This window comes from Chaetura pelagica, unplaced genomic scaffold (genome assembly GCF_000747805.2).
Source record: "Chaetura pelagica isolate M959 unplaced genomic scaffold, ChaPel_1.0 scaffold2, whole genome shotgun sequence".
NCBI classification, from domain to species: Eukaryota; Metazoa; Chordata; class Aves; order Apodiformes; family Apodidae; genus Chaetura; species Chaetura pelagica.
Window position 1 is genome coordinate 3,043,687 of NW_009952796.1, and position 18,111 is coordinate 3,061,797.

Here is an 18,111-nt window from a genome sequence, read left to right on the forward strand (position 1 = left end):
ACAGGAGCATAATGGAGACTGACACGTGCTATTTTTATAAGTTTGATTTGGTATGACTGTGGAAGTTGGTCCTAAGCAGTGTGTGGGGAATTCAGGTTTGGACTTTTGGTAGCTGTTAGCTTTTGTATGTATAAAAAGTTGCAAGTAGAGTTTAATTCCTTGTTTAAAAACTAGATAGAGGTAAGGATGGATAAGGATTAGAGGTGAAAACTTGGCAACTTGTTTTGGGTGTAGGAATCAGGATGTGGTGATGGGTCTACTTCTTTACATGTAATTGTTTGGTTTTTAAATTTATTTATTTTTTAATTTGGAAGTCTGGATATGGAGACATACCTTATAAGGGATGCCTTTAATTGTTTCTGAATGTATTGAACAACTTTCCCACTTCTAAATTTCCAATTTATGGTAAGGACGGTTAAAAAGACTCCATAATTTATCCTACATGGAATGTGACACAACATGGTGTTTGCCTTGGTGGTAGTAAAAATCATACTGATGTAGATAATGAGCAGGTATTCAGTAGGTATTTATACTCCACATTTGTGGTGTAAACATAATCTTCCTCCTTTCCATGATGATAACTAAATGCTCTCCAAGCCTCTAAACGTGCCTGGGCATTAGAGGTTTTGTTTTTGCTTCTTTAACTCCACTGTTTTGCTGCTATGTTGTTTTGGTTTTTTGGCTGGTTCAAAAAGGTACATGGAGAAGGCAGAGTAAGGAGTTAGTCTGGCAACAGAGTGTATGTTTATGTTTGTTAAATATTTAAATAGAAAGTTGGTTAATAAGGAGTATCACTTAGAGCTGTCTGCATGGTTTTACAGAAAACAGATCTAGTGAAGCAGCCCTGACTTTATTCTTTTCATGATTTGGTTGATAAAGGCAGTTCGTGGCATATAGTGGTGCTTACAAAGTGAAGTACTTGGGTCAGTAGTGCTTAACATTTTTATATCAAAAATGCAGTTTTTGTAATGTGAGAGTGGTAGATGGATGATGGCCAGTGAGCTGGTGGGGAATTGTCCCCTTGCTGGTGGGAGAGCAGAGGTGTCAGAAACCAGCCTCCTTTTGCCCAGCACTGATTGGCAGCCTTGAAATTTGGATGTAGCATAATGCATTTGAAACTTCTGCATGGTACAAATACTGATGGAATAGTAGCTAATAGTGGGTTGATTATGGGATAAAGTGGGTCCACAGAAATAAGCAAACATCTTTTAGCACACCCTAAGCTTGCAGTCCATTTCATTCTACTTAATCGTCTGCAGCATGTAAGACTTTACTTTTGCTGTTTGACCTACTGAAGATACTAATAAGAGAAATGGTTGAGTCTTAATGTATTTGATTTGCCCTCTAGTTGGCTGTTCTCTCCTGTCTTGCTGTTGCTTGATTCCAGACTTCAGTTTTCTAAAATACTTTATTCCTTCTTTTCTGTTTTGAAAAGGGCATAGAGTTTTGTTTGTGTATCAAGAATTTGAGCCATTACTTACATCAGAAAAGCTCAGTGCCTTTGTTTTCCTTTGAGCTACCTGACAGTGGTCTTGATTCTGTATATCACAAAGCACTCTTCCTTGTTCATTATGCTTAAGTAATCATATTTTTTGCTGGTATTACTTTCCTTGAGCAGGTTTTGCTTTCATTCAAGTTCAGTTCCTGTGGCTGTTTGCTTTTAAGCACTAGATGTCACTGTTGCAGTTAGTATATAAGTGTGTACATACACATACATACACCTATGCATGCCTGTGTGTGTATGTGCATTTATATATTGTAATTTTTTAATTGGAAAATATTTTTTTCCCTGAACTTGCCACACCTAAGTATGAAAATCTTTATTAATAATAAATTTCCAGTACTGCTTTTTCCCTTTCACCCAGCCTTTTAAATAACTTTAAGTCATCACCAAGATGAGGAAACACTTGCATTGAATACTTCCAAGAAATTTCTTATCGTGGTGTATGCCTGCTTGAGGAATTAATTGTAACAGCAAACAGTTTGGAGCAAATTAAGCTAGTGGTGGGTCAGAACTCCTGATATTTCTTTTTTGTTCGATTTTTTTTTTTTTTTTTTTTTTTTTTTTTACCCCTATATTCTGATTTAAGCTCAGAACTTCCAGAAGACAGCTACTCTTCAGGTGGTGAAGCCGTGGATGGTGATGATGAAGATGAAACATCAGCCCCTGGCAATGTCGCTGAAGAGGCAACAAGCTCCAAAGCTGGCCCAAGTTCAGGCTGGGCAGATGCTATGGCAAAAGTGCTCGACAAAAAAATTCCTCAAAATAAGTCCACCATCTTGGCTAAGAATAAAAAGCTGGAGAAGGAGAGACAGAAGGAAAAACAGGAAAGGCTGGAGAAGAGAATGAAGGTGAGAAAAATGATGCAGTATTTATTGTGCAATCACAATCAAATTGGGATACAAGCAAGAGCCCCTCAGTGAGGATTTGGGAGAGTGCTCTAAGACTGTCTCAGTTTTGGAATCTCTCCTCTGTAGTGATCTCAAGTAGCTTCAATTTTTTTTTTCCTTTCCTGACAGTCATGTTGTAGGGCTTTCCCTTACTGCTTTTTCTGGGCTATCAGGCAGACTGATTTTTGGCAGCAAGACTGTTCCAGTCTTCAACTTAAGGTGTTTTTGTTGAGAGGGTAAGAGCAGCTGCTTTAAGCTTAGTTTTCTAATTGCTGTTGTTAATTTGGAGTATAATTCACTTTGTCAGCATTGTTAGTTAAAGTAGTTCTCTCTCATTGAAAGTGAGAGGGAGAAAGAGAAGAAAACTATTTTAATTGAAATTCTCCTGTGACTTTCAGAATTCAAGGCCTCTAGGTTGAGTTTGCAGTAATCACTCCTGTGGTTTTCAATCCTTGTTTGCTCCCCTCTTGATTTTCCCGGGGTTTCCGTTACAATGTCCATCCCCTAGATTGCTTCCAGTTCTGAAGCTGTTAGGAAGCAAACAAAAGTATGTTGGCAATTAAGTAATTTGTTTCTGTGTCTTTAGTGGAACTTCTAATTCTACATTGTGATTGTCTTACCTTCAGGCTAAAAATACATTAATAGTCTTAATGTCTCATCTCACCAGTTCTGTTTCAGTAAGACAGCCAGGTTATCTACCTGACAGTGTGGGACATGCTGTGGTTATGCCATGGCCTGCCTTTTGAATACAGAGAGCTTCAGTATGGCATCTGCTCAGTTATGTTTGTCCTAAATACCTGTTCTCATCCACTAAATAAATGGGAGTACTGCAAAGCAAAAGTGAGCTGCAGGTCCTCAAACTGACTTGTTTGCCCTTATTAAAACTTGAGAACAGCCTGTCTTCTATTAATTTATTGCTAATGGAAGCTACAATAGGGCAGTTCTTTTGGTAAAAGGCCAAAACCTGGTTATAAACTCAAAAATTCATAGTAGTCATCTGGGATTATAAAGACAAGGACTCTGAAATTCCACACAAAATTTCTTGCATAAAACAAACTTAAAGTAGAATCACCAGGACTAGATTACTGTTCAATTATTAGAAGGGGGAAAAAAAAAAATCACTAGCTTACTCCTGAAGCAGAGTCTAGGGAAATAACTGTGTTCTGCTATTGTAGCAAAAAAAAGCTGGTGGTGTTTGTGGCCTCTGGTAATGGGAAAGTGCATCAGTTTTGGTTTTGAAACAGCCTCAAAAATAAGAGAAAAATCAGTTTTGTGCACAAGAGTTGTTCTGTGGTGGGCACTTGTGCTCTTCTTGATGCTTTTCTTCCTGCTATAGGCTTTGCTGGGTGTCGCTGTCAGGCACGGAGTTGTACTGTGATTAATTCAGCAGGGGAAGTAAAATTCCCAAGGCTCAAAATGCAACATGCCTATCTTGATAGACCCAGGGATTTATTATGTATAAATTCCTCTGTGATCAGATTGAGAAGCCTTGGAGTTGAAAGCTATCTTTGAATAATTTCCTTGTCTGTAGCAGTCAATGTGAAAAAAGAACACTGGAGTTTTTCTAGACTCCCTTTGTTTGCCTTGAGCCAGAGGCATCACTCTAGTGTGACTCTTATTTCTAGTTTTTGTTACAGAAGGCAAGTGACTCTTTGAGGTTTGACTGTGGCCCCTGATGTGTCAGCGCAAGAGACTTTCCTCAGACCTGTTGTCCAGCTCCATACTGGAGTTCCTGTTAGCCTCAAACCAAACTTATCTTTTTTTTCCCCCCTCTTGCTACGTGCTCTATCAGAGTAGGCTCCATTCTCAAACACTCCGTGTTGTTTCACGTGACAATATTTATAATGCAGCTCGATAAGAAGCGGGAGTGGGAAATGATGTGCCGAGTGAAGCCAGATGTTGTCAAAGACCGAGACAAAGAAAGAAATCTTCAGAGAATTGCTACAAGGTAAGAGTTTCTCTGAATGCTTTCCTTTAACTTGTGTATATCAAAAAAAGGAGGAAAGGGGAAGAAAAGGCCTGTGCAGGTAATCTGTTTCCAATCAGATTGAACTCTCAAGAAGTGACTAGCAGGAGCCGACTGATTTATATACAGGCCTGTATTGTGCAGTATCAAGTTCAACAAAAGATTTCAGAAGCTTTATGAAAGAGTAAAAATTGAGATGAGAATGTAATGAAGGTTTGCTTAAACAGAAGTGCTTTGTTGTATCGCCTCATTTTGTTAATTTAATGCTTTAAAAATGCGGAACAGTTGTTTCTGCTGTTCTGTTTTTTCCTTCTCTGCAGAGGATTGAGTTCATTTGCCTGTTCTGCCTTGTGGTGGTTTGGATTCACAGAACTAGTTGAACACCTTGATGTTCTGTCTGTATCTGCCTCCTTACTCGTTCCTCTGCCTTGTTCCTCTACTTCAGCTACTCTTTAAGATCTTGCGTGAAGAATTCAATAGCTCATTGCAGGAAGATTAACATGTTCTTGCATTGATCTCAGTGCCATGTTACTGTGCTTACTTCAGTGTCTGAATAGGTGTTTGTCAATTAATTTCTTACTGGTTCCTAGCAATAAATGTGAAGGAAGAGTGAAAACTGAAAGTCTCTTATGTTCATGTCACCTCTTAACTGAGTTGAGGTTCTGAGTAACTGTCCAGCATCTGTACTGATTAAAGGCTTTGGTAGAGGGTTCATTTCTGTAAAGGTAACTTGAATTAAAAACTTTTGATTTTTTTTGTTGATTTTTTTTTTTTTTTCCCCCCCCCCATCCTAGAGGTGTTGTACAATTATTTAATGCTGTCAGGATGCACCAGAAGAATGTGGATGAGAAAGTGAAGAAAGCTGGGAGCTCTGACAGGCGGCGTGCTAAACTGCTGTCATCTGTTTCAAAGAAAGATTTCATCAATGTTTTAAGAAACGTGGAAGGTGGTAAAGGAAGGAAGAATCCTGCTGCAAGGGCCACAAAAAGGAAACAGGTAGGCCTTGTCTGAGGGGGGAAAAAATGCATACAATATACCTTCTCATTATAATTATTGTCTGTTAATGTGTCTGCTTTTCAGAGCAAGTGTGATCTAAGTGCCTGGGTTTTTCTGAGATTACTTAGGAAGGGGGCAAGTTGGTCTTAGCCTGTTTTCTCCTGTCTTGTGAGCATTAAAGTACAAAACACTGGAAGCTCTTCTTATAAGACATCAAGTCTTGTGTACAAATAACTTGGTTTAGCTGTATGCTTAAATAATATGAAAAAATTGATTTTATTGTGGATTTTGCATCAGCCATGGAACAAATTGCTAGATTTTAGTAGGTTGTGATGTTTGGAATTTGGCCAATATTAGTTATCACCTCTTAAAAATTAAAGGCAAGGGGGCTCTTCACCTTACATAGAGTATTAGACTGTACTACTTGTGTGTCCCCACAGTTCTGGGCATTTCAGACTCTCTCCCTCTGGGTGATTATGGTATCTAGAACTGAAGAACTTGGCCATACAGGTGAATACCACAACAGAAAGAAACTGAGACACATTAAACCTTCAGTGTAGTCTTTTCTTTCCCTAATTCTGTGTGCATATGTTAGGCTAACATGGATTTACTGCTGTGATACTATTTTGGAAAGTATTTTCACCCTTTCCACTTTTTCCAAACGTGCTCAAGAGACACACACTGTAGTTGGACTTGTCCAACACTTTATCAGTTCTTTCAGCTCACTAAGTAGCTCAGAGTTTAAAACGAGTTGCTCAGGCGTACTCCTTGTATTTCAGAAGCTGCACGTTTCTGAAGTGTATTTTTGTTCAGGTTTGAACTTTGTGCTTGGAAGTGGGTGGAATACTTCTGTTGGCACAGACTCACAGCAGTTAACTAAGTGCTTTTCTGTGCCAGGAAGAAATACTTCAGTCAGTTGGGAGACAACATTTTGTCATATGTTTTTTGTTTGTGTGCAGTTGGGGAGCATGCTGAAACACTGCCTGGCATGAAGAGCTTATACAATTTTCATGCAAGTGTTATATTAAAGTATTTTCTAAATTCTTCAGATAATGAGAACAATTTAGCTTGGTGCTGACACTTTATTTCTCCTTAAATAATTCCAGCTTGCTTGTTTGGGTGGGGGGCATGTGTGTGTGTGTGGTTCTTTTTTTTTTTTTTTCTTTTTTTTCCCCTGAAATAGCAGAACAGCAGTGATGTGCCAGCTACTATTGTAGTAGGCATTGAATCAATAGCTGAGCAAAACCTAGGACCTTTTTTCTTTCTCAGACTGTAGCAGGGCAACTTCCTAATTACTAGGTTAGAAAACATAGATTTCAAATGTTTCTATAATAAGGGGCTTATTTTGGCAGTATATTTCCATTAAAGTGCTCTGGAGATGCCTTAGATCCTGACTGGTTAGTGTTGGTTTTCATTATTGATATAAGTGCTGCTTTCACATTGCCTGTGAACAAAAGATTCAGATTTTGGAGTTTTTCATTACTGTAAGGCTATATTTGTAGGTTTGGTTTTCTTGGGGTTTTTTGGTTTTCATTTGGGATTTTTGAATATCCATGTTTGCCTGGATAGACCACTCTTCTTTCTCTCCCTTACAGCATTTGCTTCGGTGTGTCTCCATTCAGTAATGAATCAGACCCTTTAATTCCTTTTCAAGCTGTTCTTAATCTGCCTTATTTTCTCTTGAGAATGTATCTTACCCATTTATCAGGCTCCCATCCTCATACTTCTTGATTCTTGAAGTTGAGGCCAAAATCTGTCTTCAGTCTCCTCCTCAGAATTACACAAACATTACTGTTCAGTGGAACAGTGCTGCTGGCCTCCACTATGATCTCTCTGCTTCTTGGTCCTTGAGGGTTTTTCAGAGGGTAGTAAGCAGGGATGAGGCTTTTGGGTGGTGAATTCCTTGCAGCAGGAGTTTGGTAGATTGTTTGTGCCCTCTGAAAGCTTTTGTTTGTTTTGTGGGATTTTTTGTAGCAGCCTGCTTTGTTTTTAGCAATTGAGAGTATGGTGTGTATTTCATTTTTTAAAAAGACGGGGAAATACATTTATTTATCTCAACAAAAACAATGGAAGTGATGCCAATCCCAAACTCCAGGCATTCTGCCATCAATTAAAATGAGGTCCAGAACAATAAAAACATTACCCCACCCACATAAAACAAGAAGTCAGCAAGAAAAATAGCAGAATAAATTTTCCCAGTGAAAGCAAACCTTTCCTGACTCAAGCCTTGTGCTATGAAAGAAAACTTGACTTAATTTGTGAGAATGGGCAAATTTTTCTTACTCTATAGTGGATTTTGAATGCAAGATGTGCTGCCCTATTTTTCAAAGTTTGGTGGTTTCTTCAAATGTCAAGGGAAGAAACTCCTTATAAAGCTCTGTTGTGGATGACTATTTAGACAGGTCTCTTTATGCATGAGAAAAAGAAATTAAATTCTCTGTAAAGGCCCATCTATAGCAGTGGGATTTCACAATAGTACAACCATTTAAATTGTGTTCTCTCTTTCCATCTGCTACATGCACTGATGGGAAGGACAGGTATCCTGTGCCATGGGAGAGCATTGTTTATACAACTACTTTTAGCCCTTGACTTAAATATTCCTCAATGTGCACCCAGCTAATGTAGCTATGAAAGAAAGACTGTAAGGCTGTGAAAGTTTTCCTGTGCTATTTGAAACTGTAGCCCTTCTTCAGACTTTCTGTGCCCAGATGGGAATAATTACTTTTCTGAACTAGAGCCAAAAGCTTTGCCTTTCATATCATTAGCTGTTTATCAAGGTATTTCTTAATCCTTGCTGAGCCAGCTGACTTTTTCATGTTTTTTTCTGAGGTTGTGTACATGATGCCTCCCTCTGGGTAAGATAATCTAATATCCCTCCCTTCACCACCTTATCTGAAAGCCTTGCAAATTGCAAGAAAATGTAATTTTTTTAATTATTTTTTTTTAAATCCTGCTTACTTGTTTGGGTGTTTTTTTAAGTTTTGGATTTGTGGGTTTGTTTTTCTTCTTGGAGCATTTGCTGGGAGATAATTTCAAATCTTATTCAATAGTCCACACGGACCAAACCTTCATTTCACTATGTTGGTTTTATCTTGCAGCTCTCTATCCATAAGATACTATGAGAAACATTATGAAACTATAGGTTTAAAAAAGATATGTATCAGAGATGCTGTCATAACAACCCTGGATGCTAAAACCAGGTTTATGTCTATAGAATAAACACAGAAGTAGGTAATGGCAGTAAAGGATTCCTTGCAGGAATCATCTTTTTTCTTTAGACCCTTAAGAAATTTTTGGGCGTTTGTAGGATTTTATGGGTTAGGAATCACCTTTGTGTCCAGGGTTGTGGGAAGTTTCTCATCTCTTAAGGCTGTGCAGACATGTTTGCTGACATAGTGAATTTCATGAGGTCTTGAAATCTTAATTGTAAGAAAACAAAGAAATTCAGAGTTAACATTCAGGAGCAGCCTCAACTCTTCTTCCACGCTGCATGTCCATTACAACAGCCTCATTCATTACCAAAAGCCCTCATCTTGACTTCTTTCTTGTCATTTGTGTTACTCCCTGTAAAGCAATATTAGGTGGTAAAACATTTTTGAGGGACATAGAAATAACCAGCACAAAAAAGACAAATACTTCTTGTGACAAGCATAACCTGCAGTCGTTAACCTTTAATTTTGAACTGGGCCTTTGTCTCTGTTTTCTGAATCACCTGTTTACTTCAACTCTTTAAGTTTTCTTACACCAGATCTGCTGCAGAGCATTTCAGTGGTAGAAGCAAGAGCAGGATAACTTCAGTAACCATGATCCAAATTCTGCAATATAATCTTTCTACATGACTTGGAAGTACAATTTGCTTCCTGTGTTGCAATGGCATCTGGAGAAAATTGGTGTATTTGTCTCAAAATAGTACCTATTCTTAAGTAATTCAGTGATGGAAAGGAAGATGAGCAGAGAATACAAGTTCGGTTTCATATCAGTTATTGCTCATAGGGGACTTGAAATAAAATGCTTTTCCAGAAAATTTCCTTCTGCCTGAAGTATATTTATAAATGCTCCTAATGTTTGGTAAGCAATTTGTAAACACAGTGATTAGAATCCAGTTTGCTACAGATTTTTTTCTTTTTGTAAGATATTTAGTATTCATAAATATTTTATCTTCAGGCAGTAGTTTGAAGTTTGTTCAAGGACAAAAGGAGTGCCACACTTCCAAATGACTGCTGTACTAGCAGGGACACAAGAAGCAGTACGAGGGCTTTCATTTTTCAAGTTAGATAGGAATATAAATACACTTTCCAGTTCAAAAGTTCGATCTGTTTAAAACTTGTAAGAGTGACTACCTTCTTTTTCTAGCAGCTGCATGTGTACTGGCCATTGTCATGTTCTGCTTTTTCCACAGAAATGTGGAGGGGAAAAAAAACAATAGTACTATTTTCATCCGTATACCTGTGTGGAGGAACAGCAGTCTGAACAATTGCTTCAAGCAGCTGTAGGAAATAGTTTATTTCTGAAGTATGGATGAAGGCATAGATGACAACAACTCTTTCATCTTAAAAGGAAACATTTTTCTTAGTTGATAATGACATTACAGAGTAGCAGAAGTTTGTTACTACAGCTGTTGTGTGCTGGTTTTACAGCACTAATTGAAAGAGTAACTAGGCGTGCATGTATTTCAGCAGATTTGAGGTGGCAGCCAAGTATTAATTTAGTTCAGCTGCAGCCAGAGTAGATGTGCTCTCCCAATTTTAATAAATGCCTTCCCATTGCATGCACAGAGAACTTCCAATTTTAATTCCTTTATAAATCATGCATTTGTGTATGTTTTTCCCAAATGTGTGGACACTATCTTGAAGGTCACCTCATATATAATTAGAGCTGATGCTTAAAAGATCGGTGACTACCTGATTGTATGCTGTATTCTAATTGTTATCCTTAATGATAAATACAGTGCACCTTGCCTCCAGTTGGCTAAATTTCTTAGAGGTAGAGGGTTGTTGTGCAATATTAGAAGTTGTTTGTTTATGACATCTTACTTCACATTTGTTTACAGGAAGATGTATTGACCTAGCCAGTTTGGGTCATCAGCAAGGTTAGGTTTTTAAGATGTACAAGCTCAGTTCCCTATCTGTTGCCATAGCTGGTAACACACGTCAGTATTAACATGGAAATGTAGGTCTTTGTCAATATTTTTGTGTGTATTTTGTTAATAAATGTCAAGAACATGGTACTGTGAGTTCAACTCCAGATAAGAGGATTAAGGGCTGTGTGATGGCTGTATTTCACTACATTCACCTGTTTTCCTGTGCTCTTGTCCTCTGATTTCCCTTTCTTCTTTTCTTCTTTAGATACTTGATTAGAAGTCAGGAAGGAAAAAACATTGATTTTTGCACTCTATCCATCAACCTTCTTTTTTTTTAAATCCTCTTCACATTTGATGTTCCTGAGCAGTTCTCTTCCCCAGCACCTGAGGGCCAAGCTTGCAGCCTGGTGTTCTGACAGCTGCTTGCACAGAAAGACCAGTTCCCTGTTTGTCATCATGAGTCACACACAGTTGAGTTTAATGCTGTGTTCTAAAATGCAGATAGTATGTGATCAGTAAGGACAGATATCTTACAGGAATTTGGATGCTAAATGCCTATTATATCTATTGAGGTGATGACCTCAGGTTTGGGGATGGCAGTCCTCCAGATATTTATAACTTGGCCATATCTGGAAAGATATTAATTGAGATAGCAGAAGACATATTCCTAGCTCCAAAATAAGTCTTTAACTGATTTTTAAATTAAAAATAAAAATAATTGTGCAAGTTTTTAATGGATGCCTGTAGGAAGTGTCTCTTTTCTCCTTAGATCTGTAGGCAACATATTTTAAGTTCACCTTCCTCTGAAAAGGGCTAACGTGATTTTAGTTGGACTGCAAAGGGCTTCAGCAAGTTTTCTAAGTGAATATAGATAGGGGCTTGTGATTGAAATGTCAGGCAATGTTGAGACACCTCCATCTGTCACATTTGAGACTAATTTGCCTTGCTATTTGATTATCAGGGCACAGGATACAATGATGGTGTTCAGTTTTCCAAGATGATGTTGCAAGGCCTTTTCAGTAAAACTCTGTCTAAAACAACCACATCTACAAACTTGTGCTATACATCATCTTTTGATCCTTCTGTAATTATGCAAAGCACAAAAAGTCAAATCCTATTAGACTGTTATCTGGTAAATTGAGTTGGAAGTCTTATAAAAGCAGCTCTCCACTTCTGGCTTTGCTTATAACTCTTATAGGCAGGGTAATGTACTTAGAGAAAAATAGATCTAAACATTTCATACATATTCTCTGGAAGTAAAAAAGGAGGAGCTTATTTATCTGAATGAGTTTGTTTCCCTCATCTAAGCATTTTCTACTGGAAACTATCTTGAAAAGTGACACCCTTACTTTGAAGTTTTGTTATTAAGATATAAAATGTTCTGATTTCCAGAGTGGTGAACTAGCAGATGTGTATTATAAATGACCTCTATAGGCACCTACTCATCTGTTTATCTTGGTAGATTTCAGGAGTGGTGGGTTAAACTGCTTCCAGTGGTAGAGAGTTGCCAAATTCAGTGTTTTGTTGGGGTTTTTTATAGGAAAATCTGGCCAGTTTTTAATGAGTGTTTCTGAAATGCATGGAAAGCTTAGAAAATATGTACTTTAAAAAAACCTATTATTATTACAAATGATACTAAAGCTGTCTTGTAAAGATCTGACCTCTTTTTTGTTGTTGTTGCTGAATCCAGGATAGTGTTCTGCATGTGGTCTGTGTCATTTGTTCACCTACAGTTTTTGGGAAAACCCATACAGAAACATAGAAAGAGATGGAAAGGTCAGAAATGCAGAGAAAGGGTAGCCAGATGGCTAAGATAAGGGATTGGAATCGCGGGTAGTTTGTGTATTCCCTCTTCAGGTTTGAAATGCCTTTAGAAAGCAGCCTGGGAGTGTTGAGGGGTATGTTTTGTTCTTTAATGAGTTTGCACTTACCTACAATGGTGTGAGGGAAATTACAGGAATATGAAGTCAAAGAAACTTGGGTTTGCAAACAGTTAGGATATGTTGTAAAAGCCATTAAGTAAAAGCAGGGGCAGTGAGGATAAGGAGGTTTGGCCAGACAAGCTGCTTAGTCATAAAAACTTCAGTATTTCATAGTTAGTAATAAAAATGCACAAAAGCTAGTTCTTAGTGATGGCTTTTTTTTTTTTTTTCCTCCCTCTCCTCCCTTGTATTTTTTTTTTTTGCATCCCTACACTTGTTCTGGCACTCAAATGTAAGGGGAAATCCTGAGTCAGAAAGAGGAGGTTTTTTATTATCCCTACTACTTCCTCATCAGCTACTCTGTTCAGTGATTTCTTAGGTGCTTGAAAGTGAAGGAGCTGGTCATTACTGTAGCCTTCGTTGTTTGAGACAACCTTTTGGGACTCACTCTGTTAGGCCTCTTGCTGAATCATAATGAAAAACAGTGGATGATTTCAGCATCATTTGTAGGAAATAATGAGTCACATTCAGATTTTTAAAAATCTGCAAACTGCTAATTTATTCTTGAAAAGGTTTTAAAAAATATTCCAAACAGCTGTGGGCCTGCATGTTACCTTACTGTGCCAACAGGCAAACTTCTGTAAAAACTTGCAGAAAATTTTTGGTACCCAGCTGAGATACTGCGTGTCTTGCATACATGGGTGACGTGAGAGAATACTGTTGTGAATTGAAAATGTTTGTCTGAAGTAGACTGTTGAAAGACATTAGTACTTGACTTTTGAGGGATAGCATATAGTAGGCTTTAGTCTTGACTGGATGCTTGTTGATGGGGGCTTGTGCTGTAGCTACGTGTTTTCCAGATACAGCGTGATGGTTCTGGAACTCTACAACTAACAAGGCTTTTGTGGATCTGGGTAACATCCAGGCTGATCCTTGAACTCTATCAGGTCTTCATTACTGCAGCATATGCATATAGTAAGTGTAGGACCCTTTACCAGGGTAAAAGCCTTCTTTTTATTGCTTGTGAAAAGCTGTGTGGCATATTTTTCAGGGTTGAAATATGACCTATTTAGAGAAGTTCTTTCTTCCTTTATTTTGCGTCTCATCCATATGGAAAAATTCTTGGTTCATTATTTACTTTTATAAATATCAATGGAAGTTGGTATGAAGGACTCCATATAAATTTGCTCTTGGAAAGAGCAAATCAGCTCAAATCAGTAAGATCAGCTACTGAGAGTAGCTGATTTTAATTTTTGCTATAAAATGAACAGTATTTTGCAGACTCTGGTTAACTGAGGTTTAGGATTAGGTAGCATGAAAAGGTGTTCTTTCTGAGGGACAACATTGTCCTATTTCCAAGTCAGAATTAAGATTATCAATGGAGCACTGCAGCTTCATGATTTATGAACAAAGAGCTTGTGATTTAACTTCTTTGAATGCCATAAATTACTATGCAGATTTCTGTGTGATAAGCAATGGAAGTGTAACATCTGTATTTAAAAAAACATAAGTCTTGATCATATGTTGTTTTTAACCACAGTACTCATTGAGTCTTTATGTCAATAATTAATTAAGCTAGTTGCTGTGTGGCCTTTGCTCTAAAGATCCTCTGTTATAAGTAGATGAAACATAAAAACTGTAAGGAGATTTGCAGATGGAGATGGGGTAGGAGTAACAGGTGAAGATAGTAGTGGCCATTAGGTTGGCAATAATTTCACTGTCAGTAGTAAAACTGCTGATGAAGGTAAAAGACAATAGATGAAGATAATGAAGCAGTTCTGGATTTTAGTGGAGGAAATACCAAACACAACTGAAAACTGAGCAGTGATGGCAAACTAAAAAAATGTACTGCCTGCGAACTTTGTCCTGATCTGTTGCATCATAATCTAACATAGAGAATGTGTTAATTCTGTTTCTAAGTATCTTTCTGTATTAATTTGCAGTCTAGTTTGAGCTAATTTTTATTTGATGCCTGCTTAAAAATACTTACACGGAGACATTTTTTTTCTTTATGTCAATGCAATGTTTTGGCGCAACAGTTGTAAAAACAGTGAGGTAGGTAGTTGATATTTCAGATTTTGTCATTTTGCCTGGTATTTTACAGACCGTGAGTTAAAATTATATGAGGATATATTCCATGAGAATATATTCCATGGGTAAAGGTAACAGTTCATACTTGTGTTTTAACTTCACTGTAAGATAATGTTTCATTAGAAGAGGTTTATTTTCATGTGTGTTTTTATGTGAGTTTTTATTTTCTGTGAGTAGCTCTTGGGTGCAGCGTGTCCATGCTGTTCATCATCTCATTAAAATATGAAATATATGCCACTTGTTGTCTTGTGTGTAGTAAAATTCCTTGTTCAAGAAAAGGATTTCTGAGATGGCTGCTATCAGAGCTGGAGCACAGCACAAACTGAGGCGTTCCGCAGCATCCTGTATGCAGAAGGGCCTGTATTACACTTGAATTCTTAAAATATTTTTGCTTTTTCTGACAGAAATACTGATTTATGGCATTTCTGATTAACTAGGATTGAGGAGATCCAGTCTCTCATAAGGTCTTTCTGTGATTTTACTTTACAAGTGAACATTTATTAACAATGCAATTTTTTTTTTTCTTTACTTAACTCCAGATGAATGCTTGTTTTTAGAATTTCTGTAACTCAGTTCTGACCCCTCTGTGTTTGAGGCAAGTTTAAGCCTCTGCATGCCAACCAAATGCATTCCTTCTCATTCACACATCCCCGGTTCTGGTAAACCCTAGAGGAGATGAGGATGGGGAGATTCCTCATGCATGTTATTAAGCTCTGGGTGGTCTTCTGGCTGTGCTCTAAAGGAAAACAAGTATTTGTGCTTGTAGTAATAATTCCAGTGCATTACTTGCAGAGATGTGTGAACAGGAACAGCAGGTTTCAAAACACATTGTAAAATAATTTTATTTTTAGAATGAAATGCCAATGCAGATTCTGGTGTGCACAAGAGGACTTGTGGTCTGAGTAGATCTCCTTTGCCACTGCTGATACCCACAGTATAGCATCACTTCAAATATACCAAGGCAATTTAGTTCACATGCTCTAATCTCACTTTCAGAGAGAGGATGCAAAAGGGTATTGAATAACTCTGACCTTCTGGAATAAATGATTGTACAGATTTACACTGGAGCAGAATAGGCTTCTGTTGTGCATTTCCCATGTTCTGCAAGTTCAAAAATGCTTCCCAAAGTCAGTGTGAGATGCTGTGATACTTCAGCTCCCAAGTTCAAGACAGTTGGCAGTACAGGATATATTCTTAGCTCCCAGATCCGTGGGGTTTTGTCTGTTTGGGATCAGGTGTATATTGGAACCTTTTTCATCGTAAAGATTTCACTGCTATTCAAAGTAGTTAAAGTTGCAAGCAGCACTGATGATTAAATGCAAGTATAATTTTTCTCTTAAAAAGCAGTAGATTTAGTTTTCTGCTTTTATTACTGCTTTAGGTACTTCATTTGCAGTTCTATTTATTCCCTCCTAGCCTAGAGGAAACTTAATTTATTACCCTTTGGGACAAATTGAGGAAAAATTATTATGCTGGTTTTTTGTTTGCATGGTTGTTAGGTTTTTTGTTTGGTTTTTTATGCTAAGTGGTTTTTTTTAATTTTAATGGAGATTTAATGTGCCTCATCTTATGCCTGTGCTGGGGTTTTTTTTGAGCTAGGCTTAAAAAAAAATTTGGGGATGAGAAACAGAATAGCAGCAGTCATTCAGAGCAAGATGCAGGCTGGCAGGAAAGGTAATTGTCAAATGTGTGTGAGAATGTGTTTTGGCAGTTACTCTTCTTAACTTCTTCGTGACAAACGCCTCCCTGTATTTCAGGGTCTTAGATGTTTGCATTGAGCAACAGGGAGGAACCTGAGGAGGCAGTTCAAATTAATTAGACATGTTAGATTAGTTTTCTCAGGGTTTAAAGTTGTTGCTTGAGAGATATTTATGTTAGAAATTCCTTCCCTGGCAGGTACAAATAAACATTCACTGTATATGACGGTAAAGAGAGATGCCCCTGCAAGCTCTGGCGTTTCATCTTGTATTTGGAGCAAAGGCGTGGGAGCCCAGTGTGCTGTTTGTAATTCTTGGGTCTGAAAAATGTTTGTTAGTACCCTGCAGTTACAGTCTTCTGGATGCAGGCTGCAGGGGGATCTATGTGGTCATATAGGTATGTTTGCTGTTCTGCAGATGCAGAAACTGGACTGTGTCCAACTGACAGGAGCTGGTGACAAGTAGAGTGAAATGCTGTCTTTAATCTGTGCACTCTGATTTCAAGGCATCAATTTTATTGCCATTACTTACCAATAAGTATTATGCGACTTAGCTCTGCTTCTGCGTAGGGTTCTGAAAAGCTCTGGCAGACATTCCTGCTCTGGTTTTAGGATGTTGCTGTACAACAGACAGAAATGACAATGCCCTGTGACTTTAACAGACTGAACTTAATTCCCCGAAGCATTCAAAGGAGGCATACGTTGGGATAAAGCACTCGTTTGCAGTCTGAAACAGCTATGTGCAGTTTCATGTATATTGCTGCTGCACTTCTGACAGCTTCAGAAGGAGCAGAGGGGGTTGATTTTCCACCTTAGTGCCAGTGCAGTCTGCCGCAACTCCACTTTTGAGTTTAGCATGTCTCGGTTGAAGGTACTTGCTGTATAATGTCCTTTACCAAGAGTGAATGACAGCTCCAAATTTTTGCAGTGGTAAAGAAATGGTCCAAAACAGGGAGGTGTCTAACTTGATCTTGATAATATAGATGATGATACTGTGAGGCTTTCATAGACCAATTCCTCCAGAAGTATCCAGCAGGCAGTTCCAATCCTGCAAGGAACAGCTGTTTGGTTTAGGTGACAGACCTACGCTTTGTTGTTTGTTGGGAGGGGTGAGTGGTTTTACTAGGACTTGGCTAAAGAATTTGAGTTCATCCTTGTCCTGGTGCAGAGGGTATGTCTTCAAACCAGAATTAGTTTGCAAAGTATGTTCCTGCTATAGAGCCATACTTGTGACAAACTTGAGCTAATGCTGTGATAGCTTAGGTGACACCCCAAGCAGGCATGATTCTGTTTGTTTTATGCACATGATCTCTTCTCAACTGGACCATTGATCTGTCCCAGCAAATAAGTATTTGCACTAAAGTAACTTTGGTCTGTCTTATCTTAGTTCATGATAACAAGTACCATGATCTGATACTTGTACCTTCAAGTGACATCACCATGTACCAGTGACTCTGGAGGTATTTTACTAACTGCTGCCTCTCAGACCTTTTGAAATAGGTCGCCACACGTTCAGGCAAAGAACAAATGCATTCAATCGTATGTATACAAATGGAGAGGGGGAAAAAAGCAACACCAGAATTTTTTAATTCCTTGCCTTACCAAAGGATCCTCTTTATGTAGCATTACACATTAATGTTTACATAACCTGCTTTGTTTTTGTTTGGTGATGTTCAAAGGGGACTTCAGTGTTGTAGTGAAATGTAGGAGATGTGGCTGAACAGCTGACTGGAAATTCAAAAGCTGGTTTATTTTCGACATGCCAACAATCAGTTTTGTTACATTTAGATGAAACCAGATTATGGCATTGAAAACCCAAGTGTATTAACATTCTTACTAAAAGCAAGTTGGGAAGTGATGTTACAGTTGAACTGGTTGTTAATTACACAAGTAGTCTTGCTGCATATTTTCTTAAGACTCCAAGAATGTTTTGTGATACAATAGATTTGGGGAGGTTTTATTTGTAGGG

At 38.0% G+C, this 18,111-nt stretch overlaps 1 protein-coding gene across 1 annotated transcript in view; it reads left to right on the plus strand.

Moving 5' to 3' along the window:
• The first annotated feature begins 2,083 nt into the window (after window positions 1-2,083).
• RRP15 (ribosomal RNA processing 15 homolog (S. cerevisiae)) overlaps window positions 2,084-18,111 on the plus strand; it is a 19,274-nt gene continuing 3,246 nt past the window's right edge. The window contains exons 1-3 of the mRNA XM_009994744.1: window positions 2,084-2,352; window positions 4,242-4,339; window positions 5,152-5,353. Of these exons, the coding sequence (XP_009993046.1) occupies window positions 2,233-2,352; window positions 4,242-4,339; window positions 5,152-5,353 (420 nt within the window). The 5' untranslated portion in view covers window positions 2,084-2,232. The remainder of the gene's footprint in view (window positions 2,353-4,241; window positions 4,340-5,151; window positions 5,354-18,111) is intronic.